We start from the raw sequence: 27,759 nt of genomic DNA, 5'->3' as shown, positions 1-27,759 counted from the left end.
GTATCCTCCCCTTCCGTCACACACAGGGCACCCATGCACTGTTTTCTGTCACTGCTGCCACATGAAATAAGGATGCTGAAGTATCCCTAAGAGATCCGGACAGGAAACCTGCAGGCTTAGCATTAAGCACCTCAGCTCCCAGCAACCGAGGAGGAAACAGGTTACAGAGACTGGATGTTAGGACTAGGTCAGGTAAGCACGTCCTGAACCCAGGTCTTCTAACTAAGAGAGAACCTTCATCATGCCTGCCTCTTCCCTTTTGGTATCAAGGAAAGAAACAGACACCAACTGCCTGATGTTGACTCACACTTAGGGTTTCCCAACAGCAATGGCACTGAGATGCAAGGTTGCATAATTCCTTAGTGGAGAGGGAAGCCTGTTCTTAGCATGATCCCAGACCGTTGCACACTAGAAGCCAACAGAACTCCATTTGCCCCCTCGCCCCCAGTATTTAACAGCTAAAATGTACTTTCAGATACAGATGCGACTCAGTGGGTAGAGCGCTTGCCTAGCGTGGACAAAGCCCCAGGTTCTTGCTCCAAGGCTGCATATATCGCATGTGTTCTTGCAGCCTGTAATCCAACACTCCCAAAAGGTAGATGCAGGAGGATTAGAAGTTGGTGGTCACCTTTGGCTCCATAACAAGTTCGAAGCTAGCCTGAGATACTTAAAACCCGGCCTCTAAAATAGTAATAGTAATGTTTAAGTCCTCGGATAATGCTGTGAAACCGAACATCCCCGAGATAGGAAGGAAGAAAAGAACACCCCACCCGGATGAAACTGTTTTGAGTGTAAGCTGGAGATGATTCTAGTTCAGTTGGAGCATTTGGTGAGAGGTTAATGACCTGGACAGGGCAGACAGGAAGTGTATCACTAAAGGAACCCCAGTGCCGGGCACAGGAAACGTTGATTCCAGAGAACGCTGTCCATGAATCTGAGAAAGCATAGTGGAGAAGTTGACTCGGGCACAGAGAAACAGAATCAGAAGAGGAACTGGTCTTTTTTGCCACCAGCTGGGCCCAGGGAACTCAGCTGTAAGAAAGGAAAAACTGTAGAGCCCAGGACATGATTTAAAAATCCCTCTCTATTTTCAGCCCACCTCTGAACTCAGCCTGCTAGGTTTTCACTCTGCCTATGACTGTTCAGCCCACTGCCCTACCCTAGCCACTTTGGAAGGCAGCATGGGACTACATGGGACTTGACAATGTGGCAAGATTCAGGCTCTATATATAACGTCTGTATGTACATATAAATGAGCATCACAAGGTGTTGGATAAAACAGCCAGACACAAAAGAGGGCCTACTGTGTGAATCTAAGAACAGGAGGGTTGCACTCCCAGTGACAGAAGGAAGTGGTGGGTATGGGTAGTGGTTTTGCTAAAGACGACTGAAGGCACCTTCTGGGCATGGAAAGCTCTGTGGTGATCCTGAGCGAAGCTTGTAAACAGGTAGAAATCCACAGAGCTATACATTTAGGATGGTTGTGCCTTCCCGTATACTTCTATGAATAAGCTCTACCCCCCTTAAAATTGAAAGTTGACTCTGGAACCAAGGAGGTGTGGATTCCAGTTCTGCAGGTGATTCTGGCTAAGTCAGAGCATTTTTTTGTAAGAGGCTTGTGACTAGGGCAGGCCAGACAGGAAGTGCACAGTTAGTACAAATAGCGTTGTACTTAAAGGAACCACAGACACAGCCAGACACAGGACATTATCTGTGTGAGGCACAGGATGTTTCAACAGAGGCTCCTCCGTCACCCCAGGCACTGAGTCAGGACTGCCAGCCATTTGCCCCTCTCTCCTCCACGTTCTCTGGCTTTGAGAGCTGTGCTCCGGCGCCACCTCTATTTGCTGAGCTCTTTATCGGTGGATAGAATATTTACAGAGTACGGCAGTGTTGATTACACAGTTCACTTACTGGAGACTAGGGGATTGCACTGTCTCCTCCTGAGTTTTTCTTGGCACAGCAGCCCTTGCTCCCAGCATGCATTTCTTTACATCTGAAGTTCTCTCTCTCTCTCTCTCTCTCTCTCTCTCTCTCTCTCTCTCTCTCTCTCTCTCTCACCTTGGTGACACAGAGCAGATGGACTTCATGCTTCATGCTGTCTCCACCGTTGCTTGTCCCTTGATCTCTTTTTATTCTTCTCTTTGGAAACTGGTTGATTCTGAAACAAACGAGCAGATGCAGGAGTATGGGTTCTCGATCCAGCATCCCCTCACGGAGTTGATGGATGCATGTTTCGCCTTTCCACATTCCTGTTTGGAGCAGGCTGTGGGTTTTGTTTGTTTCGATTTGTTTTTTGCGGGGGTGGATCATGCATGTACCAAGCAGTGATTTTGTGTGTGTGGGGGGGGTCATAGTACAACTTGTTAGAGTTCATTTTCTCTCTCCACCATGGGTGTCTCAGGGATCAAATTCAGGTTCAGGCTGGGAAGCAGGCCTCTGTGTCGTCTTACTCCACCTGCTTTGGTTTATTTTATTTATTTAAAGGGAGTATCTGGTGTAGATTTGTGGTTTTGAACCTATATCAGCCGTGGAAGCCTTTCTATAAGCAGATTCTCCGGCAGAAAATACTAGAGTCCAAAATCAATGACATTTGGATTGACAGACAATGTGTGCAGTTTGGGACCCTACCCTCTCACTCCTGTATCCCCTCTCATTCCCACAGCAGACCCCAGACTACTTGCATAGTCTCTCAGGCGTGGTCACTAAATCCAGTCGTCGTAAGCCACTGCATTTGACTGTTTAACCAATTATTTCCCGGTCACCTAAAGCACGGCATTCAAGGGCTCTTTCATTCATTCCACAGATTTTAACCAAAAGACCCTCCGTAGCTGACATATATTTGCACAGAAATACCCAGCCATCACATTTAGGGGAAGAGAACGTAGCAGAAGGGGAGTGGGCTCAGAACAACGATCCACATGTCTCCTGTCACCCTGGACCAACACACGGACACCAAGGATTTCAAGAAGCTCTGGGGCGACAGGGGCACAAAGAAAGCTGCTCAACAGACAGAATGTCCTCCCGAGACCAGAAACACCCGGCCAAAGAAAGGAATGCAGAGGCTGGGGCAGTTTGCACTGAAGACATTGTGTCTGAGAGTCCCCTACCTGGCACTGGTCCCCACAAAAGATTACCCTTAAAGCAGATTCTTGAAACTTCTCTCTGGCCAGCAGGCAGCCACATTAAAGTCACTGAACACAGCCCCAAAGTCACACAGCCGCCAAGTTCCTTATTCCAACCCCTGCTGATAGCTCCGGAGACAGTTTTGGAATCAACAAAGACTTCATAAAGACAAATTTTTAAATGTGACTGAAATGTGTAAAATAAAGCTAGGTGTGGTGGCGCCTGCCTTCAGTCCCAGCACTCAAGAAGCAGAAGCAGGCAGATCTCAGTGTGTTTGAGGGCAGCCTGGTTTTTACAGTGACTTCAGCACAGCTGGGACCCCAAAGAGAGACCCTGTCTCAAAAATAACTAAATTAGTTAATTAATTAAATAAAATAAAGGAATATCAGAGAAAGAAGGAAGAAAGGGGGAAATGAAAATGGGGAGCGTCTAGAGTCCTTTGAGACATAAGCAAACAAGAACTACCCATGAGTCCAGAGACTACCCTTTCCTCTTGCTGCAATGCCTTCTCCCCAGCCTATTCTTGGAAGAGGTGGCTGCAATAATGGGTCAACAGCTCCAAACTCCAGGAAAGGAAGTGGGTATTAGAAAGGAAGCAGGTAGGTCCCTGCCTTTGGAATTCCCTTCCTCCTGGTATTGGCTAATGTGACAAGCACTTTCCTAGAATTATGTAGGATTAGATAATAGAATTACCATGTTAATTTAGCCCACCAAAGTTCAGGCCATGCGTTCAAAACACACGTACAGCTCAGAGCCCGGTCATGGAGCCAACAACCGTACAAAGGACAGAGTCTACCTTGAAGATCTTTGTAAGACACCTGAAGGGCAGAGGGACTCCACCATCATCCACTGCCAAATGAGCTGCCCTTGGCCCCTCAAGGTTGAGGGCTGAGGTACAAGAAAGTGAGTGAGAGCTTCAGAGACAGGCAAAGGCCTGTGGGCAGGAAGCTCAGACAGTGGGACAACCTAGTGTCGGGGAACAAGGCTTGTGGGAACAGAGGACACTGTCCTTACCACAATGAGTTGCCGTTGACTGATTTGGGAGGGGAAGGAAGAAAAGGAAGGAGTGGGTGATGATTCGATGGGGATGATGGGCACCTGGAGAAGGCTGTGAGCACAGAAAGCAGAAGTCAGCACAAGCTGCTTGATCGCAGGGGTCAGGACTACAAGTTCAGGCCTAACCCCATGTAGCATATGACCTAGGAAGCCCAGACACAGGAGACAATCACTGGGGTCATTTTGAGGAGGAAGAAGAGGAGGATTGGGGCTCTCTCCCCTGCTTTCTTTCTCTCCCTGTGGTTGGAGAGAGTGATTCGAAGTTCCCATACAGTAGGCTCCTAGCATGGTTCTGCCTCCTCGATCCATCTCTGATACCCCACGCTGTTAATTCCTTTAAGACTGGCTGTGCTGGCCTCTCTGGGTCCTCTACTGTTCCACCCCTTGACCATCTGTGGTCTATATTCAGGGTTGTTGACACTCCTCACTCCTCACTCCTAGTGACTTACCTAAGCCCACGTATCCTACCACATTTGCCTCCTCTAAGTAGCCTGGGCTGAGCTATCTCCCTGCAGAGACAAAGATCCAGGGATGCTCCAGGCAAAAGGAGGCTGGACTGAACACTGAGCTCCCAGTCAAGCTCCCCGGAGGACTCACTACTTCAGGGGTGATGCCATGTTTCAGAATATGTTCCCTGGTGTGTTTTCAAATCCAGGCTCTGTGTCTTAGTGCGGGCCAGGGCCCCAGGCTCTCCCCAGCCTTGCCCTGGTTTGGTTACTGGCTCATGACAAGCCCAGGCCTTCTGGCTCCAGTGTCAGGTCCCTGCTAACCCACTTCTGTTCTGATACTTTTGCACCTTCCTGCTTGGCTGACCTCTCTGTAGGCCACCTCTTTCTGTGGGAACTTCAGGCATTCCCACATCTGCACTGACCTTCACTGACTCTGTGGTTCATTGCCCTTCCCAAAGAGCCCTTCAACATTGCCGATCATACCTGGGGTATAGGGCCAGCAGTTGCCTGTTTTAAAGACTCTCATTTCCTACCTGAGTTCTATTTCTTCCAAAGATCTTAGCATATCTCAGCTGCCAGTTTGAACTACAAGGTCCTAGAGACGCTGTTACTACTTTGAAGCCTTAATCACGTTCGACATGTCTATGATAAGCTTGTTGCCAGGACTCCGTGAGCACCAGCCTCAGAGCAAAGCAGGAAAGGTCCAGGCCAGAGTGAGGGCGTTTTCAGTTCTGTCTCCCAGCATGCCTTCCAAAAGCTACACCAGCAGCGTAGGCACCCTGGACCCCAGCCCAGACAGCCCTTACCACCCTGCTTGTCCCTAGTGTGCTCTGCTCCTCAGCTCTAAGCACTTTGGCTGTCTTCCAGGACCAGCTCTGCCAGGGAGGATGTTACCCACGTGGTAAGTTTCCTGTGGGGCCATCTTCATCAGCGTGGATCACCCTGCACTCTCAGGCCTGCCTCAGAGAGGACGGCCTCCCAAGGAACAATCCAGTACCTTCGGTGTGTGTTATATGACAGTGTCTGAGTGTCCACTATCAGACATGATATTCAGATATCTATCTGGATGGGAATCTAGGAAGACCCTTGGGCCTCACAGTCAGGCAGGGAGGGGTCAGCCGCCGGTGTATTTACTCCGGGGTGACGGAGGGCACTTCATGCGCAGCTGAGCAGAATTTGAACAACCCTGGGGAAGTTGAAGCCAGAAGCAACAAGCTTTTACTTAAGTTTTTGAAGATTGGGTTTTAAAGAGGTGACGATTCCAGGAGGCATGGTAGCTTATGTCTGTGATCTCAGTACTTGGGAGGCTGAGGCAGGAGAATGAGTAGTTGATGCCAGACTCTGTTTCCAAAATAGATGAAAATACAACCAAACAAAATAAGAGGTAAATATCCCCCTGACTTATGAGTTTAAAGAGTACAAAGCAGAAGAGAATTTAGGTCTTGTCTTCCCTCCCCCTGCCCTCCCATCTCTTCATCCACTCCAGACTTCCGTATCTCTTCAGCGTCTCTTTACCCAGATCAAAGCGAATCTAAATGCATCTACTGCCTCCTCCATCCCCTGAAAGGCATCACAGGCTAGCTGACATTTGATAGAAACGTTTATCACTTGGCATTACATTCTACAGATCTTTCCAGACTGATACCAAGGGATTTGTCTCTGGACTCTACATGGACACTGGGGTTATTGTCAGTATTTTATAATTACAAGTGATATGACAGAAAGTGATTCTGTATTCATTTCATTTTATAAATGTACAGAGAAATCCACAGGGTAAGGTCCCACCAGGTAAATACTAGATGGAAAGTACATATACTTCGGGATCTCTAAGATGGCTCAGCACGTAAAGGTGCTTGCTGCCAAGCCTGAAGACCTGAGTTCAATCCCCAGGACTCACGAGGTGCAAAGAGAGAACCAACTCTGCAAATTGTCTTCTGACAAGAGAGCTAGAGCATGGACCAACTCCCAGAATAAATATGTGATTTGTTTTGCTTTTGCTTTTCAAAATCGACGTGTTCAAGAGTGGGAGCTCAATGGTAGAGCTCCTGCGTGGCCTGCACACGACCTTGGCATTTGTGATGTGCCTTCCCTCTCCTTGAGAGGGGCATGGGTTTTCACTCTGCCAGCCTGTCAGGTAGGTGTATGGCCGAGTATACATGTTTACCCGTCTGACAGAGAGAGTGTAACAGCATGTTCTCTGTTTGTGGTTTCTGTCTGAGGACTGAGGATTGAATCTTAACACGTGTTAGAGTCCATCTGTGTTCCCTTTGAGAAATGTCTCTGTGTCCTGTGGGCCAAGCACCTGCTACAGCAGACGGCGCAACAGAGACCTTACACATCTTTCTCCTTTACTTAGAGCACTACGCAGAGGCTACCTGCAAACCTCCCCGGGTGTACCATGCACCGGAGTGCATGCCACAGTATTCGTGTGGAGGTCAGAGGACAGCTTTCCACTCCTTCCTTCCTTCCTTCTTTTCTTCCTCCTCCTGCTCCTCTTTCTTCTTCTTTTTGAGACAGGGTTTCTCTGGGTTGCTCTAGCTGTTCTGATTCTCACTCTGTAGGCCAGGCTGGACTCGAATTCACAGAAACCCTCCTGCCTCCGCCTCCCAAGTACTGGAATTAAAGGTGTGCACCACCACTGCCCTGCTAGAGGACAACTTTCGAGAGTCAAAGGTTTTCAACTTCTACCCTGTGAATTCCAAGACTAAACTGAGGGCATCAGGCTTGGCAGTAAGCGCCTTTGCTCAGTGAGCCATCTCATTGGCCCAGAGTCATGGTTTTAACCGCAAAGGACCTGCCTGCCATTCTATGATAATGGAAGTTTCAAAGCCTCCCATGTCAGCTGCTCCGGGCATGGAGCCAAAGAGTCTGCATGCTAAGCCAACGAAGGTAAATTGGGTAAAAGCTGAAAGGGCAGGGTTCACTCAGTGGGGGTGGAAGGGCTGCAAGCTGGCCGGGTGTGTCTAACTTCCCTGTTAGAAAGGAGACTGAAAGTCTAGTCTGGCTGCTGGATTTCCTCCTTTGAACAGAGTGCCACCCCGGGATGATAGGAGAAGGGACTCAACTCAGTAGACTTCAGACTGTCTGCAGACTCCATTACCTAGAGAAACAGCCGAATGGGAGCTAGAAAGTGGGAATCCCCCCTCCGAACAGGGGTCTGCTTTTCCTGGCACAGAAGAAGCCGGCTGAGCCAGTTACAAAGCTACCTCAGGAACACAGAACTTTTGAAACTCACAGAAAGTGCTAAGTAGAATAGCAAAGACCTCGCTGGATGAGAACGGACAGTGTTCGGAAGGAACTGTGGATTATAACAGAGAAGAGACCTGACATAAGCTCCGGAAGAAATGGGGGTGGGGTTGCACTGCACGTCAAGCTCCAGTGAGTGCAGTGGCTCATTCCTGTAGTCCCAGCACTCAGGACACTAAATGGGGAGCTATAGGTGTAGGTCGCTTGGTAGACTCTTACTTAGCATGCACAAAGTCCCGGGTTCAGTCCCCAGCGCTGCATAAACTTAGTGTAGTGGTGTGCTCCTATAATCCTGGCACTAGGGAGGTTGGGGCAGGAGTATCTGGGACTTCAGATCATCCTCAACTACATAGAGAGTTTAAGACCAGCCTAGGTGACATGTGACCCTGAGAGAGAGAGAGAGAGAGAGAGAGAGAGAGAGAGAGAGAGAGAGAGAGAGAGAATGATGATGTTGGGCTGTGTCTAAAAGCATACTACAATGCTCTCAGCCCAGGCCTTTCTACAGGAAAGTCCTTGCGAGGGTCAGGGATGGATCAGACCCAGTTCCTCACCAGGCCTCCATTCCAAAGATCGTATCCCTCATGCTTCAGCGCACACTCCCCATCCTTGCGTGACTTCTGCTATAAAGAATAACCTTGGGGATATTTAGTCAGGTTAATGCTCAATGCTGTCCTTACGATACAAGCGTTCATCGTTGGCATGCAAGGCAGCTGCAGCTCTGGGAGGGCGTACCTGCACACCACAGCCAGCTGTCCCAGGACACTACCGCTCTGACTCCCACTTCCCTTTGTGCCTGGTTAACTCAGACCTTGAAGGAACCTCCTCCTGAGTCTTTCACTCACTAAAAGCCGGCAGCGGCCTTAGCTCTCGCACATGTTAGAACCAGACGACCCTGGGATCGGCTCCGAGCTTGTTGGGTTTCCGGAGGTGAAATTAGGACCCAGCTGGTTTTCAGGGCTCGAGCCCTGCTCTGGCTGACTCATGGAGCTTAGCCTGCCTCACTACTTCACCGAGGAGACCTTAGCATGGTACAGTGGTCCACAGAGCAGGCAGTGCAAAGCCCTGATTGGCCAAATGAGAAGTGAAAAAGCTTGCTCAAGGTTGAAGGCCTCTTGAGGACTTGTGTAGGGAAGATCTTCATCCACAAGGGAGACACAGAAACATCTGCCTTCTGTGGGTTTATAGGAAGAAAAAGCTCTAGAGGGTCCAAAGGCAGGCTGTCTATAAAAGGGGATGTGCAGGGCTCAGGCTGGGCATGTGGCTTGGTTGGTAGTGTTTGCCAAGTCTACACGAGGCCTTGGTTCTATCCCAGCACTGCTTAAACTGCATATGGGACACCTCTGCGATCCCAGCGTCAGAGAGGAGGAGGGATGAGAAATTTAAAACCTTTCTCGGTATACAGTGAGTTTGAGCCCAGCCTGGGAAATGTGAAACATTGGGGCAGGGGGTGGGGTGAGGGGGGTGGGGGTGGGGGTGAGAAAGGAGTTGGCTCAGTGGGGAAAGTGGCTGCCACACAAACCCAAAGGCCTGAGTTCAATCCCCAGAGTATACAAAATGTTTACCACAGACACACACACACACACACACACACACACACACACACACACACATACACACACACACACACACAGCTCATCTATGAGGTCACTACGCCTGCCACACAGGGGTCACATTTCCTATTACCAGAGCCCAGTTATCAAAACTGTAGTGGACTTCCTGGTCAGAGTGCTTCCTGCAGGCCTGGCCAAGCAGGTGTATGGGTCTCTCCCAAGGGCAACTTCACTTCCAGAACTCTGAAGGAGGGACCACCTGCCCCCACCGGAGTACACAAGGGAACTGGGCTTCTTGTGTTTGACCCTGCTTCTTAGCCCCCTTTCCAGTTACTTCACCTCCCTGAGAATCCAAGTAAGATGAAGGCCGTAACCATAACAGCACTTCCCTACCAGCACGGAGGAGGAAATGCTGTCTGCACAAACCAGACCGGTCAGGAAGCAACAGCAGAACAGGGGATGGAGGGAGATCTGGGCTGACGATCCAGCTCAGTGGGCAAGAGTAATTGTCATGGTAAGCCTGAGAACCTGGCTTCAATGCCAGGAACTCACAGCGGAAAGAGAGTCCAGACTACCTCACCCCAAACATTGTCCCCTGACCTCCACATGTATACCATGACATGTACACACATGCATATATGCATCCAGACACACACATCACATACACACAATAAGAATGAATAATAAAAAAGTTTATAAAACGTATTCAAAGTCAGACTGGCCAGACTTGATGCCCAGCCCATCTACTTCCTGTGTGACCTTGGTCAAGACACTTAACCTCTCTGAGTTTAGGGAGTGCCTTTTTGATAGAAGTGTTATGAAGTTTGAGTAAGAGAAGGGACATCAAATGAAGAGGCAGTGACAGTCCCACAAACATACCTTTATTTATATTGAGTTTTTTACATTTGATAGTTTATATTTATTTTACATCGAGCCCTCTGTCCTCCATCCTACCCTCTCCCACTTTTATTTACTGTGCACGTTTGTCTGTGTGTACACGTTTGTGTATGCATATACACACATATACATATGTATGGGGTGCACTGCACTGGTGTGTACATGCTGTGGAGGTCAGAGGTCACGGGTGCTCCTATATCACTCTACAGTACACTTGTTTCCTGAGACAGAGTGTGCTTGTTAGCTTTTATTGTCAATTTGACACAACCTGAACTCACCCACAAAGAGAGAGTCTCAACTGAAGAATTGTGTCCATCAGACTGGCCTGTGGTGTGTCTGGGAAAGACTGTCTTGATTGATGATTGGTGTGACAGAGTCCAGCGCACTATGGGGCTGTAGTATCCCTAGGCTGGTGGGGCTGGGCTGTAAGAGAGCCAGGTGAGCAAACCAGAGTCAGTGAAAGAACCGGTAAAGCATCCCTCCATGGTTTCTGCTTGAGTTCCTGTCCTGGCTCCCCTCAGCGATGGACTGTCTTAGGGTTTTACTGCTGTGAACAGACACCATGACCAAGGCAACTCTTGTAAGGACAGCATTTAATTGGGAATGGCTTACAGGTTCAGAGGTTCAGTCCATTATCTTCAAGGCTGGAATATGGCAGCATCCAGGCAGGCATGGTGCAGGAGGAGCTGAGAGGTCTACATCTTCATCTGAAGGCTGCTAGGAGAATACTCTAGGATGAGGATCTTGAAGCCCACACCCACAGTGACACACCTACTCCAAGACCACGCCTACTCTAACAGGGCCACACCTTCTAATAGTGCCACTCCCTGGGCCAAGTATGTGGAAACCATCACAGACTATGGCCTGGAAGTATAAAATAAGATTAACCCTTTCCTCCCCAAGTTGCTCTTTATCATGACGTTTATCACAACAACAGAAAACAAACTAGAAACACAGGCTCTCTCACTAAATCCGGGACCTCCAGAGTCAGCTAGACTTGCCGGTCAACAAGCCTCAGGTATCTTCTATGTCTTCATCCCCCACAGCGGGATTCCAGGCCTGTGCTACTGTGTCTAGCTTTCTGCGTGTGTGCTAACCCAGCAGCAGGTCCTCCTGCTTGCATGGCAAGTACTTTAATGGCTGAGCCATGTGCCCAGACCCCACCATCACCTTTAATGAGACCTCTTGGTTTCTGCATGGGTTCCCTGGGCTGGAGGTATGTATGCACAGCTGACACCTGGGGAAGGGGTATCTGTGAGATGCTGAACCTCATATCAAACAACAAGGCCCGTTAATCAAGTAAACTCTCGCACCAGCCAGCCATCCTAGTGGGACTAATTCTCTCAGAAGAAATGGTCTCCGTGAAGGTGAGTTTATAAAAGTGAGCTGTCAGGGTTCTATCGATTATCCTGTGACAGGAAAGAGGATAACGCACATTATCAAATACCCTCCGGGTGGAATATTACTCAGCCTTTAAATGTGAGCATGAATGCCATAGAAACGCGGAGAAATGTTTATTTTGTTGTGCGAAATTTAAAAATAAAAGGTCATCTACACAGTTATGTGGAAGAAAATGTATCCACTTCCGCATGCAGAACAGGAACACAGAGAAGCAAAAAGGCAATCCATTAGCAGGATAAACTTCTGAGGTGTGTTTTAAATTCTTCCTCCTGTTAACTCCGTTTTAAAAACAACAAAACAACCCCCTACCCCAAATAAAACCTAAGCTTGCTCCAGAATCTGTTTAGCAGAAAGGTAGATTCCTGCTGTGGGAAAGCAGAGAGCACGCGCGCGCACACATGCACACACACGCGCGCACACACACACACACACACACACACACACACACACACACACACACACGGATGGCAGGAAGGATGAGCCAGGAAATGACTGAATAAACAGGCAAACAGGAAGCTCCACCACACAGGTAGCAAACCCTTGATCAAAGGGCCAACCACCTGCATGACCACAGGGAAGGAGGCTGCACTTGGGGAGAAGCCGCATCCTGATTCTCTCTTCATGGGGATCCAACCACCTGTGTAAACGTCAGTGGGTGGATCGGACTCCCCACCCTCACATAAAACAACCATTTGTGCAGATACTGGTTAGAATTCATCTTCTCTTTCCTCCTGTTCCTTATCTCTGAGGGGTTTTCAGGGTTGGAAACAGAAGCCATTGAATCCAATATACTTCTCTTTATGTTTTGTGATAATCAACACTAGTCTGGGGCCCGAGAGAAGGCTTAGTGGTAAAGGTGCTCACTGCACAGCCTGGTGACCCGAGCCCGCCCCTCCAACTTATGACATAAAAAGAGAGAAACAGTTCCTGTAGAGTGCACCAGACACACACAGTGGTTGCACATATATATATACACCCACACACCAAATAAATGGCAAAAAGAAATTAAATTCAAATTTAAGCTTTACCAGCTTCCAAAGTGTAAATTGCTCCCCTGCAGCCAGTTTCAAAATACCATGGCATGACTGGAGCGGTGGCTCAGTGGTTAAGAGCACTTGCTGCTCTTGCAGAGGACCTGGGTTCAGTTCCCAGCACCCGCATGTGGTTCACAATCATCTCTAACTGCAGGTTCAGGGCATGCAACATCCTCGTCTGACATCCCTGGGCACTGCACTCAATTGGTGCATATAGCGTACATGCAGCTAATACGCTTATACACAAAAAATAAAATTTAAAAATCTAAAAAAAAAGCCAACAACAACGAAGTTCTAGAATTACGGTGTGAAACATGGAGAGTACGGAAGGGCGGCTGATTAGACGGCTATCTGCCTCCACCTAATACATGGATTCCCATCTGAGATCTGTCTAGAAAGTTCCCAGAGAGCTTGCCTGAGACCAGGACTCCAGAACGCTGGCTTGTTAATAGTCAACGCCATTCTCTGTGACTCCTGTAAGCCGCTTGGAATCTCCTGTGCCCTCCCCAAGAGTAAGTCAAGCCCCTTGTCACTCAACATAAAGGACCCTGATTAAATCCAGTCTCTCTTTTCACCAAGTAGCCTGGGATTCATTCCCCACCACTGCCTACAATAGGGTGATGGAGGCACACACACACACACACACACACACACACACACGCACACACACGCACACGCACACACACGCACACGCACACACGTCTCTGTAATCCTAGACGCTGCAGAGGTAAAGCAGTTTAAGGAAGAGGGAACTTAAACCTTTCCTTTGGTTTAGTTTCAGGCAGGTGAAACCGGAAGCTCTCAGCACAGCTGTGGATGCCACCCATCACAAAACTGTAAACTTATTTAAAACATTATGAGGTCTGTGGAGGGGAGGGGGGGGACTGGATTTTTGTGGTAATATAAGGTCTCCTGCATGAACTTCGTGCCCCAGTGTCAGAAAAGATAAACAAACATGCACTCTCTCTAAACCCACGGGCCCCAGGCTGGACACCCATGCGTGGCCCAAGATTAATTTTTTTTTCAACCAGTGTGGCCCAGAGAAGCCAAAAGGTTGGATATTCCTAGAAAGCAATGGGTTTGCACCTCTGACTTATAATAATCCCACTGGGGGTGCTTCTGTTAGTCTGGGAGACTCGGAGGTTAAGGCCATGGGACCATAGCAGCAGGGCTGGGGCTCAAGCCAAGAAATGCGGCTACAGAGCACTGGCTTCCGCCATTCTCCTGCACTGCGTTCCACAGTGTGTCAACAAGCTCTGAACAGAGTAGGACCCCAGTGAACTCCTTTATCCACAGGGCCAGATAAGGAAGCCAGAAGTCAAAGAATAAGGTTCTCAATTAATGTTCCTTTTTATAAAGACTTATTTCTATGATTTTTAATTATGTATACATGTGTGTCTCCGTGCAGGTATGTTGAACCCAGGCATAGCTGCCCAAGGAAGCCAGAGGCATCAGATCTCCTGAAGTCAGGTCATATATAGGTGGTTGTAGGAACCCAGTTCAGGTCTTCTGCAAGAACAGTTTGTAATCCTGGTTTGTTTGTTGATTTTTGAGACATGATTTTTCTATGTAGCCGTGGCTATCCTGAAACTCTCTTTGTAGACCAGGATGGCCTTGAACTCACAGAGATCCACTTGCCTCTGCCTCCTGAGTACTGGGACTAAAGGCATACACTACCATGCCCAGCTGTAGTTTGCAATCATAACCTCTAAATCATCTCTCCAGTCATTCCCCTTGTTGAGACAGGGTTTCATGTAGCCCAGGCTGGCTTCAAAGTCCCTATGTAGCTGAGATGGCCTTGAACTTTTAATCCTCCTGCTTCCAGCTTCCAATGGCTGGGATTAGAGACTTGGGCCACCACATTGGGTTTATGCAAGTACTGGGGATGGATCAAGGCCTTGAGGCATGCTAGGCAAGCACTTGGCCTACAAGGCAAGCATTAGAGCTACCATGCCAACCCCATATAAGAATTTCCAGTGTCACCGTGGCCCAGCTTTAAGTGGTCAGCTTGATGCCAGCAGCCAGAGTGGCAGTTACATTTATTCTGTGGGAATGTTCCATCCCGGGCAAAGGATGTGGTTGGAGAAATTTCAGGGACATTGAGAAATTACCGTCTTCCAGGGGACTCCTGCCAGGGCTGGGAATATTTTCAACAGTACATGTTTACAGAGCAAGAGTGTGGTGAGCACGCACGCATACACACACACACACACACACACACACACACACACACACACACACACACACAAGAGCGCAATTAAATAATGAATTTGTGGAGATGTTTTGCAAACAGCTCTGCAGGGGCACATTATCGCCCAGGGCCTTCGTCTCATGCACTTGCTTCATTAACTTCATCTAGTACCTGGCAAGCACCTGACGTGCATTCAACCGAGCAGAATCATTCTGCACAGGCACTGTCGGCAGAAGGCAGCAAGGCCGAGCTAAACTTTCAACTGGCTTTCTCCTAGGCCAGACGGCCTAGCTCAGGTGCCTGAAGTCGCCTACTCGATAATGTCTTTGAAGAGGTTATAATTTATTCTTGTATGAATTCCTAAGGATCTTCTAACCAGGAGCTGGCTTGGGGATACAGAATCCACTGCAAAGGATACTACTGAGTCTCACTGACTCAGTGAGAAGGGGTTTTGTATCTCCGGGAACTTACTGCCATTCAGAGGGCAACCCTAGGCCACCACCTTGTTTTCCAGGATCGAGGAACAGGTTCTCCTGAAGTAACTAACTGTTTACCTTGGGCAATATTGCCTCTCTCAAAACTACAGTACCGGCTGGCTTCATGTCACTGGAGTCTTTCTCATAAGAAGGCGTGAGAGGCTAAGGGCTTAATGAATGAAAGCATTTGCTGCTCTTACAGGGGAACTAAGTTTGGTTCCAGCACCAACAACAGGCTAGTCATGGCCACCTGTATGTAATTCAAGCTCCATGGTATCCAATGCCCTCTTCTGACTTTATATGTACATACATGGGCATCCGTACACATGCATAAACACATGTGTACTCACACCCATACTAACACACACACACACACACACACACACCCATACCAATACACACATACACGCACACACACGCACACACATGAAAAAAATGCTGAAAACATGGGCTGTGGACATACCTTGGCAGTAGAGTGCTTGCCAACATGTAAGAGGTCCCAGGTTCAATTCCTAGTCCTCGGGGATCAAATGTGCTGATGTGAATTGTATCAGTTTACGCAGAGATATAAATAGGCGGGGTCCTGAGATCCTACAAGACTGCTCTTAGGAATATGTACTAGAGATACCAGATTTTGGCAAAGATTTAAACATTAAGATGGCCATCAGAGCATTGTTCTAAATAAAAAATAATCTGGCAACAAACTAAACACAAATCAAAAGGATAAGTCACATCACCTTTTAAAATCACGTTTGTGAAGAATTTCTATTTTTATGAAAAACTATCCTGGCAGATACAAGGGAATATAATGCCATTCACGTCTGGTCCTCAGAGAAAGGCCAAAGAGACAGCGATAGAGAGACTGGAGACATGGCTCAGTGCTTAAGAGCAAATAGTGCTCTTGCAAAGGGCTTGAATTCAGTTCCCCAAAACCCATGTCACAACTTCCTGTAACTCGAGCTCCAGGGGATCTGAATGCCCAGAGGGTTCTGTGGGCACTCGCCCAAGTGTACATAATCATGGACAGATGTACACACATACACATAAATAAAAGTAAAAATAAATCCCTCCCTTTAAATCTGTGGGACAAATGTCTCGGGGGGGTGGGGGTGGGGGAGGAGACTGAAAAGGAACATTCCAAATGTTACTTGGGGCATGACCTGAGGCCTCTTCCAGCAGCCGATAGTGCCCCACAATGTGTGTTTTACAATGTTATTGTTAAGACTCTGTCTGAGGGCCTGTGAGATGGTTCAGGGGGTGGAGGCACTTGCAGGCAAGCCTGATAACTTAAGGTCAATTCTCGGGGCCCATGTAAGGGGAAGAGATCCAACTCCCAAAAGTAGTCCTCTGACCATCACACACGTGCTTATCCACATACATACAATACATACACAAATAAATAAAATATAATAAAAAATTCTGAACCTCTTTTGGTTGGTTTACTGCCATTATTGGGTCTGTACCAATCTCTCCAGCTATGAATATTTTCAAGTCAAGTTTTTTCTCCTATCCTGTCCTCCCCTGGATCCATCCATGCTTAACTCCTGGAGTTGTAGTACTAAGTAGTACTAAGCCCCTCTCTACAAGCACCCCGCCAACTTGTACCCCTCTACTGAATCTCACTGTTTTAGGCATTGGAGTCCCGTTTCTTCCACCATTTCTCATGGACAGGAGTTTGAAAAGTCTTTAAGCAAGGCTCCAATGCAGCCTCTTCTCTGGGCCCTCCCCAGCCCTCCTCACTGCAGCCCTCCCTCGGGCAGCCACATGCAAAGCCACCAGCCTCCAGCTCAGACCCGGCCATGCCTGGAGCATTAGAGGTGTGCATTAGTTAAGAAGAGGAAGGGATGAACAGATTCATGCCTGTAACACTGTCAGCATACACACACACTGGAAAGGAATTCTAAGGCAGAAGTGGGGATCGGTTCTGTTGGTTCTCTGTGAGCTTTCTATCTGGAAACATTTTTCCATCTTCTCCTGCACGGCTGGAGGTCCTGGGCAACTGGGCTAGAACACATTCTCAGAGCTAAATCCTGAGTCAATATACAGAAGGAACTGGCCCTGAGAGGCCAGTGAGGGTAAATTTTCATAGAAAGACAAGATTCATAGATGAAAAGTGCCAGATGCCAGGGCTGAATCTGAGCTCAGTTTCACAATACACCTTCACCTAGGTGTTAAGTCTGCATTAGGCACTGCTCTAAGCAATCAAAAGGCTTATTTAATCTTTGCAACAGCCCTACTATTTTTAATCTTCATTTTGTTTTCTTTTTTTGTTGTTGCTATGTGTGGTGTGTTGTGTGTGTGTATGCATGTATGCGTGTGTGTGTGTGTGTGTGTGTGTGTGTGTGTGTGTAGGGGAGGGGTGCTTGTGTGTTAGTGAGCATGGGCACACCCACAGCGTATCACAACATATGTGTGGAAGTCAGAAGAAGACCTGTGTGGTGGTTGATTTTTAATTATCACCTTGAGGCAACCTGGAGGTCACCTGGAGGAGAGAGGTTCAGTGAGGGACTCTCTAGGTCAGTCAGGGTGGCCTGTGGCATTGCTGGGAGGGAATGTCCTTAATCAGCGTGAGAAGGTCTACCCTAGACATGGACAGTTTGGGGCCCTGGACTGGATTTGAGTAAAAGAAGCTAGCTCAGTGGTAAGCACACATTCGTTCATTCACTCTCTGTTTTTGATTGTCATGTGACTAGCTGCTTCAATTTCCTGTCTTGACTTCCCCGCCTGGAACTGTAACTCGGAATTGGAAACCAAATAAGCCTTTGTTCCCTGAGTTGCTTTTTGTAAGGACATTTTATCACAGGAGTTAGAACAACCCAGCATTCCCAAGTACGCATGGCAGTGTCTGGTTTTATGTGCAGGTGCCGAGGATTGAACTCGGGGCCTTTTGCTTGCAAGGCAAGCACTTTACCAACTGAGCTATCCCCCCAGTCCCCGCTGGAATAGGTTCTAGATAAAGTCCAAGGACTTTGGCATCCATGCTCTACTCTGCCAGCTTCTCTCTTTGTTTTCTGGTCACGAACTCTCGTGCTTATGAGCCATTCTTCATGCTGTTCCCTCAGCTGGGAGATACCACTCCCCATCCCAAACACACACAACCCCAGTCACCCTTCCAGACTAGGGGTTAGCATTCCAGGTCAACCCATCACCCTTGTGTGGGGTATTCCCAAGTTCTCCGCTAGCATCTGGCCAACCCACAATGAAGACCCTTGGGTTCCTCAAAGATGGAGTTCATGCTGGCTCCCAGTCCCTTCCAGGAACCACGAGCTGGAGCTCTGAAGCACCTGTCCTAGGGCCAGCATTGCTGGAACCCATGCCAGGCATAACCGATTATCCCGGTTTTGTATTCCAGAGCCCTTTGGGAGAAACCTTGGAGCTATTGAAGCAAGGAAACCGTTACAGAAGCCAGAGATCAGACTCCTGCTCTTCAAAGATGAAAGTGACCGCCTGGGTTGTCAGCTCAGACCTCAGCACCCGGAAACACTGCAGGAGTGTGGCTTCAACAGCTCCCATCCACTTGTCATGATCATCCACGGGTGGTCGGTAGGAAGTGCTGGCATGCTGTATTCTCTGTGTGTTCCTGGTGGATGTCTTTCTCCCTTGTGCGTTGGAATTTTAATAATGCCAATGATAACCCCTCACGTGGTGTTGGTAAAGCGCCTCCCAGTTTTCTCAGTTCTGGGAGTAAGCAGGATAGTGGAAATGTTGTGTGTCTGTGTGTCTACGTATGTGCATGAGAGTACAGGTGCACACCAGAAGAGGGTGACGGACCCCTGGATCTGGAGTTACAGGTAATTGTGTGCTGCCAGGCATGGGTGCTGGGAACAGAACTCGGGTCCTCTGCAAAAGGAGTGCATACTCTTAACCTTGATCCATCTCTCCAGCACCACATCAAAAAGTTGTATGTGGGTTCTAAGGATCAAACTCCAGCCCTGGGTTAATATGACAGGCAGCCCTGGGTTTCTATGACTGACAGGCAGCCCTGGGTTTCTATGACTGACAGGCAGCCCTGGGTTTCTATGACTGACAGGCAGCCCTGGGTTTCTATGACTGACAGGCAGCCCTGGGTTTCTATGACTGACAGGCAGCCCTGGGTTTCTATGACTGACAGGCAGCCCTGGGTTTCTATGACAGGTGCCTTTCCCATGTAGCCACTCTCCTACAGCTGACAAATTGGAATTTATTTTCTGTCATCTACATGAAAATTATTTTTTGAGGAGCTGGCCTCAAACTCATCATGTAGTCAAGGGTAACCTTGAACTCCTGATCCTCCTAGCTCCACCACCAAGGGCTAGGATAACAGATATGTGTCGCTCTGTCTAGTTTATGCAGTGCTAGGGATAGGACTTAGACCTTCACGAAATGCTAGGCAATCAGTCCATTGACTAAGCATGAAAAATATCCTGGACACGAAAATATCCTGACCCCTCCCTTGCCTGCTCTAGAGAATAAACTGACTCACCCACCCACACACCCTGTCAGCTTCATTTTTCGCCTTCTCTCCTCTGACCCCTCACTAGTGTCCCTTCCCTCATTGTCAAGTTCTCCTTTTCCTATAAGCACAGGCTCGTCCAGGGGCTTCTGCAGGCCATCCCTGTCACAGCTCAGCCCTCCCCCAGGACATAAGGAATGGTCTCGGGGGTTCCCAGGCCCCAGCACCCTCTGGCTTATCTTTGAGCTAGGCTTCCTCAGTTTCTCTGACCCACTAGGCTGGAAGTTCCTACCTGGAATAGGTTCTGCCCTATTCTTGGCTGGCATTGCCGACCAATACCCACCAGATGAAGGTGCTCCAAAATGTTTGTTAACCGAATTAATGATAGAATGAATGAGTTTGGTTTTGAAACGCAACACAAAGCTGCAAGCTCCTGTAGAAAAATGTGCTCTTTGGTCTCAAAATCTTGTTGGGCCAGTGTACGCAACCTCTACCATTACCACAGCCGCCGCCGCCACCACCACCACCACCACCACCATCACCACCACCACCACCACCATCACCACCACCACCACCACCACCACCACCACCACCACCACCACCACCACCACCACCACCAAACATTACACCAGAAATACTAGTGCTGACAGCAACCAGAGCTGCATGGGCTGTGGGCTTCTGCACCCTGGCTGGGCTCCTGGCTTTGTTCTAAGAACATCACATCCACCACTCAGTTCCTTTGGCCTTTACAAACCCTCCTGGAAGGAGGTCAACACTGTTGATGAAGAAATGGGGCACATGGGCTAAGCTACATGCATGCAAGTTAACTCAACTAGGATAGTTCACTCTCAGTAAACCTTTCTCAAATAAACACGGCTCGGCTCCCCTGGAAGGATGGGAGTGGCCAATGGGGGTGGGGTGGAACTGAGGGATGGGGGTGGAGCTCTACCATTTCCCTTCCTGCAGCTTGACCTTAAAGTCTCCCAAACTTCTCCAGTCCCTGGACCTACCACACTGCCCCCTTTATGCCTCCCCAAGACTGGAATACTCTAGACCCAGCTATGACCACCTCTGACCTCTGTTTATCCTCTGGGGCACAGCATAAAAACTCAGCTTTGCGGACATAGTGGGTACACTATTATCTCAAGTAGGGGACCCACAGAGCAGACCTCAGGTCCATCCCACCCAAGGGAGATGAGGGCAGGACAGATGCTGTGGGACCCCAGGCATGACGGAGCTGACCTTCTGAAGTCAACTCTTGGACCTAATTTTCACACACTTTTCCATTGTTTTAGGGCTCAGAAAGTGCTACCGTGGGGAAAGATTCAGACAATGACTCTCAGGTGGGGAGAATGTGGCAAGGTCTGGGCACACTGTGTCTTCAAAGTCTGGGGCTGGAGATGGGGTTGATGCCACGTGGGTGGAGTTAGAGACAAACCGACTAACATACAGGACAGATGGGCAGGATCTTCAAGTCCAAACAGCCTCCGCACAAGATTGAGAAATCCCAGGCCAAGGCCTTTCTGGTGGGGAGAAAGATCTAGCATCGTCCTTGAGCCTGAGAAAGAAGAGGGTTGTGTACTTAGGGACCCCAGGAACTAGCACAGGACTCCCTCTGCCCTCCCAGTGAGGCTGACAGCCTGTGGCCCACCCTCAGGTGGATGGCTTGCTAGAAACCTGGATCTGGAAGATAGTGGGTGCCCTGAAGTCCCGACAGTCCCAACCCGTGAACGTGGGATTAGTGGACTGGATCTCCCTGGCACACCAGCACTATGCTATTGCCGTGCGCAACACCCGTGTTGTGGGCGAGGAAGTGGCTGCTCTTCTCCTATGGCTGGAGGTAAGTCCACCCACCTACCCCTCTTTCTCCAAGAGACCTCCCTGCAATGCCAGAAGATCTGTCCCCAGATTGCAAATCCGAGGCCAGATATGAAGCCTCTCCTTTAGCCTTCTTCTCCCTACTCCCCAGCCGCCACTCCTGTTTGCACACCCCTCTAATATCCTGGAACAGCAGTGTCCAGTTACTTCCTAGGGTATCCCATAGTGTACTGGTTAGTGTATTGTCCCCTTGACACAAACTAGGGTCATCTGGGAAGGGTGAAGTCCACTGAGAAAATGCCTCTGTCAGATTAGCCAGTAGATAAGCCTGTAGGGGTATTTCTTCTTCTTCTTCTTCTTCTTCTTCTTCTTCTTCTTCTTCTTCTTCTTCTTCTTCTTCTTCTTCTTCTTCTTCTTCTTCTTCTTCATCATCATCAAGTATTGGAGTGGGATGTCCACTGTGGATGGTGCCAGCCCTGGGCTGTGTATAAAAAAGCAGGCAGAGCAAGGCATGGAGAAAGACAGAATGCAGAATTCCTCCATTGCTTCTGGCTTAGTCCTATGTCCACATCCCTGCCCCAGCTTCCCTTCAGGATAGACTGTAAGCTGTAAGCTACAATAAAACCTTTCCTCTCCAAGTTGCTTTCAGTCAGCATTTTATCCCAGCAATGAAAGCAGACATATGGATAGCTGTGGATACAGTCCAATACAAAATCATAAGGCATTATGAGAGACGAGTGAGCTGGCTAAACATGTTTAGGCCCTTGCTGCCAAGCCTGAGGACCTAAGTTCAATCCCCAATATCCCTATGGTAGAGAGAACTGACTCCCTCAAGTTGCCCTCTGACCTCACACACAGGTGTACACACAGGAAAATGTCATACAATTTTAAAACATTGGGAAAGAAAATTGAGATTTTCCTCAAAATATTTAAACTTTAAATGCATTTATCCATCGTGAACCCTGTAAACGGCAATGTCCTCTCACAATGTCATACCAAACAAATGCACATGCGTTCTGGAAGCTGTGATCCCAGTTTGGATGCCCAGTGTAGCCTATGACAACTATGCTTCACTCAGTATAGCTCGGAGAACTCACAATTTTAGATACATGTGTCCTAAGGAATCTAGACACACGTGGAAGCCATCAGTCCCACACAAGTGTGGCATCCCACCTGAACCTTGAAAGGCAAATACGAGGGATCCCCACTTTCTGTGAGATCCTCAATGGCCAGGCGAAACCAGGCAGGTCAGAGGCAGCAATCACCAGAACATCCCAAAGAACTGCCAACCTCACACCCATCACCCAAGATGACAGTGAGGTGACAAGCCAGTTTCCCATAATAAGGCACCTGATTGGTGGGTATCACCAAGCATGGGCAGGTGCCCCAGGGAAGCAGGCCCTACACGGAAGGCTCTCGGCTGCATCCCCTCTACACAACCATTCCCTCCACCCTGTCTTGCAGGAGTCTATGAAGTTTTCTCGGAGCAAAGTTCACTTAATTGGGTACAGCCTGGGAGCACACGTCTCAGGATTCGCAGGCAGCTCCATGGGCGGGAAGCGCAAGATCGGAAGAATCACAGGTATGTCCGATGTCAAGGGGTGTGGCATCCCATCTGCGACTCCAGACTAGAAAGGCAAAGACAAGAGACCCCATAGCAAACTGCCAAGTCCTGTAAACTCTGGGTTTGTCTGAGAGCCCCTCATTGAATACGATGAAAGAGCAATCAAGGATGATTCCAGACATCAATCTGCAGGTGTCATGTGCATACACACCCACCCACATGTAAACATGCACACAGACACACACACACACACAGAGCAGTACCCACCCACATGTAAATACACAAGCATATGCACACACACAGAACAGTACCCACCCACATGTAAACACACACACACAGGCACACATACACACAAACACATGCACACACATGCACACACACACACAGCAGTACCCACCCATATGTAAACACACACACAGGCACACACACACACACAAGCATATGCACACACACAGAGCAATACCCTCCCACATGTAAACACACACACACAGGCACACATACACACAAGCACATGCACACAAATACACACACACACACATACACACAGAGCAGTACCCACCCACATGTAAACACACATACACACACACACACACACAAGCACACACACACATATACACAGCAGTACCCACTGACATGTAAACACACACACAGGCAGACACATAAGAGTGCACACACACATACATATGCATGCACACATACACAGGACCACACAAGGGTGCCCACACATGTAAACATGCACATACATATACACACATGCACACACACAAGAGTGCACACACACATACACATGCATGCATACATACAGAGGCCTACACAAGGGTGCTCACACACATGTAAACATGCACACACGCACACATGCACACACACATACACACACACACACACACACACACACACACACAATGGAAGAGGAAAAGAAAAGAAAACAAAACAAAGAATTTTACAAAGTGAGCCACTATCAGGTCCTGCCTCAACCTTCCCTGTGGCTGGCATTGTCACATCCCAGCATTATAACCAGGCCACCCACAAAGGAGACAGCAGGAGGCTCCTCCTAAAGAAAGAAACATGGATGTCACCAAGGCTGCAGGTGGGCTGGAGAGCAAGTGACCTCCCTGCTCACTGTCAGTTCCTCCCTCAGCTGCAGCAGAGACGGTAGCTCCAGCTGAGGCCTGCCGCCAAAGGACCTCTTTGGACAAGTCAGGAAGAGAGCTGGGGGTGCATCCATACCCACCCCCAAGCAGTCAACCAAGAGCCAGGCTTGTTCCTGGGAGCACGTCTGTCACTGGAGCCTGGGCTTACGAAGGCCCTACAGGGTCACATTTCCACCCCTTCCTAAGGTTTTGTTCTGTACGCTCCATAGGATGACATGAGCACAGGAAGTCAGCTTGTTCAAAACTACTGACAACACACAGGCAAACAAATTCTTACTTCACCCAAGAAGTCAGAACTGCACAGAATGAGCGCCGTGGGCTGCTGCTTTTTATGCAAACAGATGCTGTGGAAACTACCAGGGGAGGCACTTAAAATTGATTTGCTTAAATAAATCAAGCATTCGCTCATAACCTCATTGTTAGTTCTGATCCTCTCTGCAAAGCTCTTTCCCCTTAGAACAATGCCTGGCCTGGGTAATTGTCAGCGCCATGAATTACCATGACTTTGCAGCAAAAAGCGGTTACAGTAAGAGGTTCTAGATAGAGAAGCACCAAGCACTTGTTTTCTTCCTTCTAGCTCAGAAAAGTGAAATGATCAAAGAGCTCACAGGAGAGCCTTCAGTTCCCCACCGCCGCCACCACCACCACCTTCTCCTCCTCCTCCACTCCCACCACTACTCTAACCTGGCTTGTATTTTCCTCTCAGGGCTGGACCCTGCAGGCCCTATGTTTGAGGGAACTTCCCCCAACGAGCGCCTTTCTCCAGATGACGCCAATTTTGTGGATGCCATTCATACCTTTACCAGGGAGCACATGGGTCTGAGTGTGGGCATCAAACAGCCCATTGCCCACTATGACTTCTACCCCAACGGGGGCTCCTTCCAGCCTGGCTGCCACTTCCTGGAGCTCTACAAACACATTGCAGAGCATGGCTTAAATGGTAAGAAGGGAAGATCATAGTCTAGAGCTTCAGCCAGTTTCTCACTCTCCTGAGGCCTCCAGGAGATCCTCGTGCAGCTCCTATGAACGTTCATACAGCAAGGCTAGAGACCCAGATGTTGGAGAGCTGGTGGTCCCCAGGCAGCTGCTCCCCATGACAGTTCAGAGGGTCTTGGAGACCAGGTGGGGGAGCACCGAGTAACACAGGAAGCTGCCCCGGGGGCACTAGCCCTTGTGAGAGCTGATTTAGCCCTACCTGATGTTCTCTCTTTTTTGGAACTTTCCACTGGTAGGGACTTTCCCTCTTCAGGGCCACAGGAGGGTATATGTAATATACCTTGGTCTTTCCCATGCATGTATGTGTGTGTCTATGTGAGTACATGTATGTGTATATGCGTGTGTAGATGCACATGTGTGTGCATTTGTATGGAGGTGGAAGCTAAGACAGCCCCCATCTTGTTTTTGTTCGGGGTTTGTTTCTTTCCTTCTTTTGAGACATGGCGTCTCACTGGCTTAGTTCTCACTAACCTGGCTGGCCCAAGGATCTGCCTACCTGAGCCTCCCCAGCATGGGGTTTACAAGCATACTACTATACTTGACTCCCATCCAGGGGTTGTGGGATTTGAACTCAAGTCCTTGTGCTTGTGTGCCAATCCCTTTACTGACTGACCGATCTCCCCAGCCTAGGCTTCGGTATCCTTCCCCATGGCCAGAAGGCCGTGCCAGCTGATCCCGTGTGGCATGATGGAGATTGTCCCATGCAACTTTCAGCTGCAGATCCATCAACATGCACATTGATAACACATATCAGTGTTACAAGTAGGGTTAAGAGGGGATTAAAGAACAGGCAAGCCAACAGCAACCACACCTTCCAGGCATGCATAAACTGCACGCATCCCAGATTTCTCGTGTTAGATGTCACCTGAGGAGAGCAGGTCACTCTATGACAGCTGGAGACCTCAACTGCACACACGAGCTTCCCAGCCCCACTCCCAAATGCAGGCTGAGCACACCCCGTGAATTCCATCCCTGCCCTCGCCTCTCCAGTATCAAAAAGACCTTCACACACCTCACTGCCTCACCAACTCCCGCTGGCAGCACTCCCAGCCTTCTGCCTCACCCCAGAGCCTTCTGGGACTTTCCCCTTATCTCCCTTTACATCTTCCCAGGGTCACTACCCCTGCAGTCAGCAGCAGGCCCCAGCTGATTCACCCACTCTTGTCTCAAAGCTACACCCCTTCCTTGCAAAGTTCAACCTTAAGATAATGTTTGGTCGCCACTCGCCCGATAAGCACGCGTTGTTCAGTCACTTCCAGTTTCCCCGTGAGCTAAACTTAAAATGACATAACTAACTGTCTGCACCCTGCTTACCTAACAGCAGGTAAGGAGGAGCTGTGAGTCCCTCCCCCCTTCTTTAAGGTGCTCTCGTTCCCCAGCCACACCCGTACTGAAGGCAGCTTGATAAAGCTTCTCACCATCGCCCCCGCCCCTGAGCAAGCTCCCAAAAACTGTGAATGTCTTTGAGGCTGTTTTCTCCTTTGTTACAGCAGCAGGGGCTGGGCATTGCTGGGGAGACATGAATGACTGAGTGGACAGCAAGCAGTGTGCCCTCCTAACGGGCATTCCAAAAGTGGAGCTGCTGGTGGCCGAGATAAAACACTGGGGGAATGGGTCCAGGCGAGATGACCTATGCCTGACCCTGCTTTAGGTGTTACTGTGGTAGTTCCCTGACTTCCCTTTAGAATAATTGGCTGCAGATGATTAGATGTTAGAAGGCTTTCTTTAAAAAGGTCAAATTTCATGATGGGAGGGTGGGTCTAAAGCTTCATAGGCAGGGTGCCTACCCAGAAAAACCTGGGTTCCAGGACCTGCTCTGCAATAACCCCAAGCACTGAGTAACCTCGGTACTCAAAAGCAGAGGAAACCAGGAGTTCAAGGCCAGCCTATGCAACAATGGACCCTGTCTTAAAAGAAAAAGGTTGATGGAGCAGAAAGAGAGTTTAGTGTTTGGGGGCATTTACCTTGCAAGCTAGACGATCTGTGTTGGATTCCCAGAACCATGGAAAGGAGGAAGGAGAGTGTTGACCTCTGAAAGCTGTCTTCCGATTTCAGCACTTGCACTGTGACATGTACACATGTGTACACACACACACACACACACACACACACACACACACACACACACACTTTTAGTCTTTTATTTCTATTACATTTTATTTATTTTGTGTTTGTTGGGGCGAGGGATGGCTGTATATGGTGACAACTTACAGGAATTGGCTCTCTCTATTCACCGTGTCTTAGTCACAGAGAGCACATGCAGATCTTCGGGTTTGGCAGCTAAAATCCTCTCTTTGGTAAGCCATCTTGTTGTGCCCCCAATCCCCTTCCACCCCAGAATATTAAACTCATAAAAATTTTGCCTTGGGGAT

General features: G+C 48.8%; 1 protein-coding gene across 1 annotated transcript in view; it reads left to right on the top strand.

Moving 5' to 3' along the window:
• The window catches only part of Lipc (lipase C, hepatic type), a 125,386-nt gene that overhangs the window by 81,262 nt on the left and 16,365 nt on the right, over positions 1–27,759 (top strand). Inside the window, exons 2-5 of the mRNA XM_032909942.1 lie at positions 18,779–18,969; positions 21,516–21,698; positions 23,141–23,258; positions 25,098–25,331. Coding sequence (XP_032765833.1) covers positions 18,779–18,969; positions 21,516–21,698; positions 23,141–23,258; positions 25,098–25,331 — 726 coding nt within the window. The remainder of the gene's footprint in view (positions 1–18,778; positions 18,970–21,515; positions 21,699–23,140; positions 23,259–25,097; positions 25,332–27,759) is intronic.

The sequence above is a fragment of the Rattus rattus genome, chromosome 8, assembly GCF_011064425.1.
Source record: "Rattus rattus isolate New Zealand chromosome 8, Rrattus_CSIRO_v1, whole genome shotgun sequence".
NCBI classification, from domain to species: domain Eukaryota; kingdom Metazoa; phylum Chordata; class Mammalia; order Rodentia; family Muridae; genus Rattus; species Rattus rattus.
The sequence above is the reverse complement of the archived record's forward strand: the minus strand, read 5'-3'. Positions and strand labels throughout refer to the sequence as shown.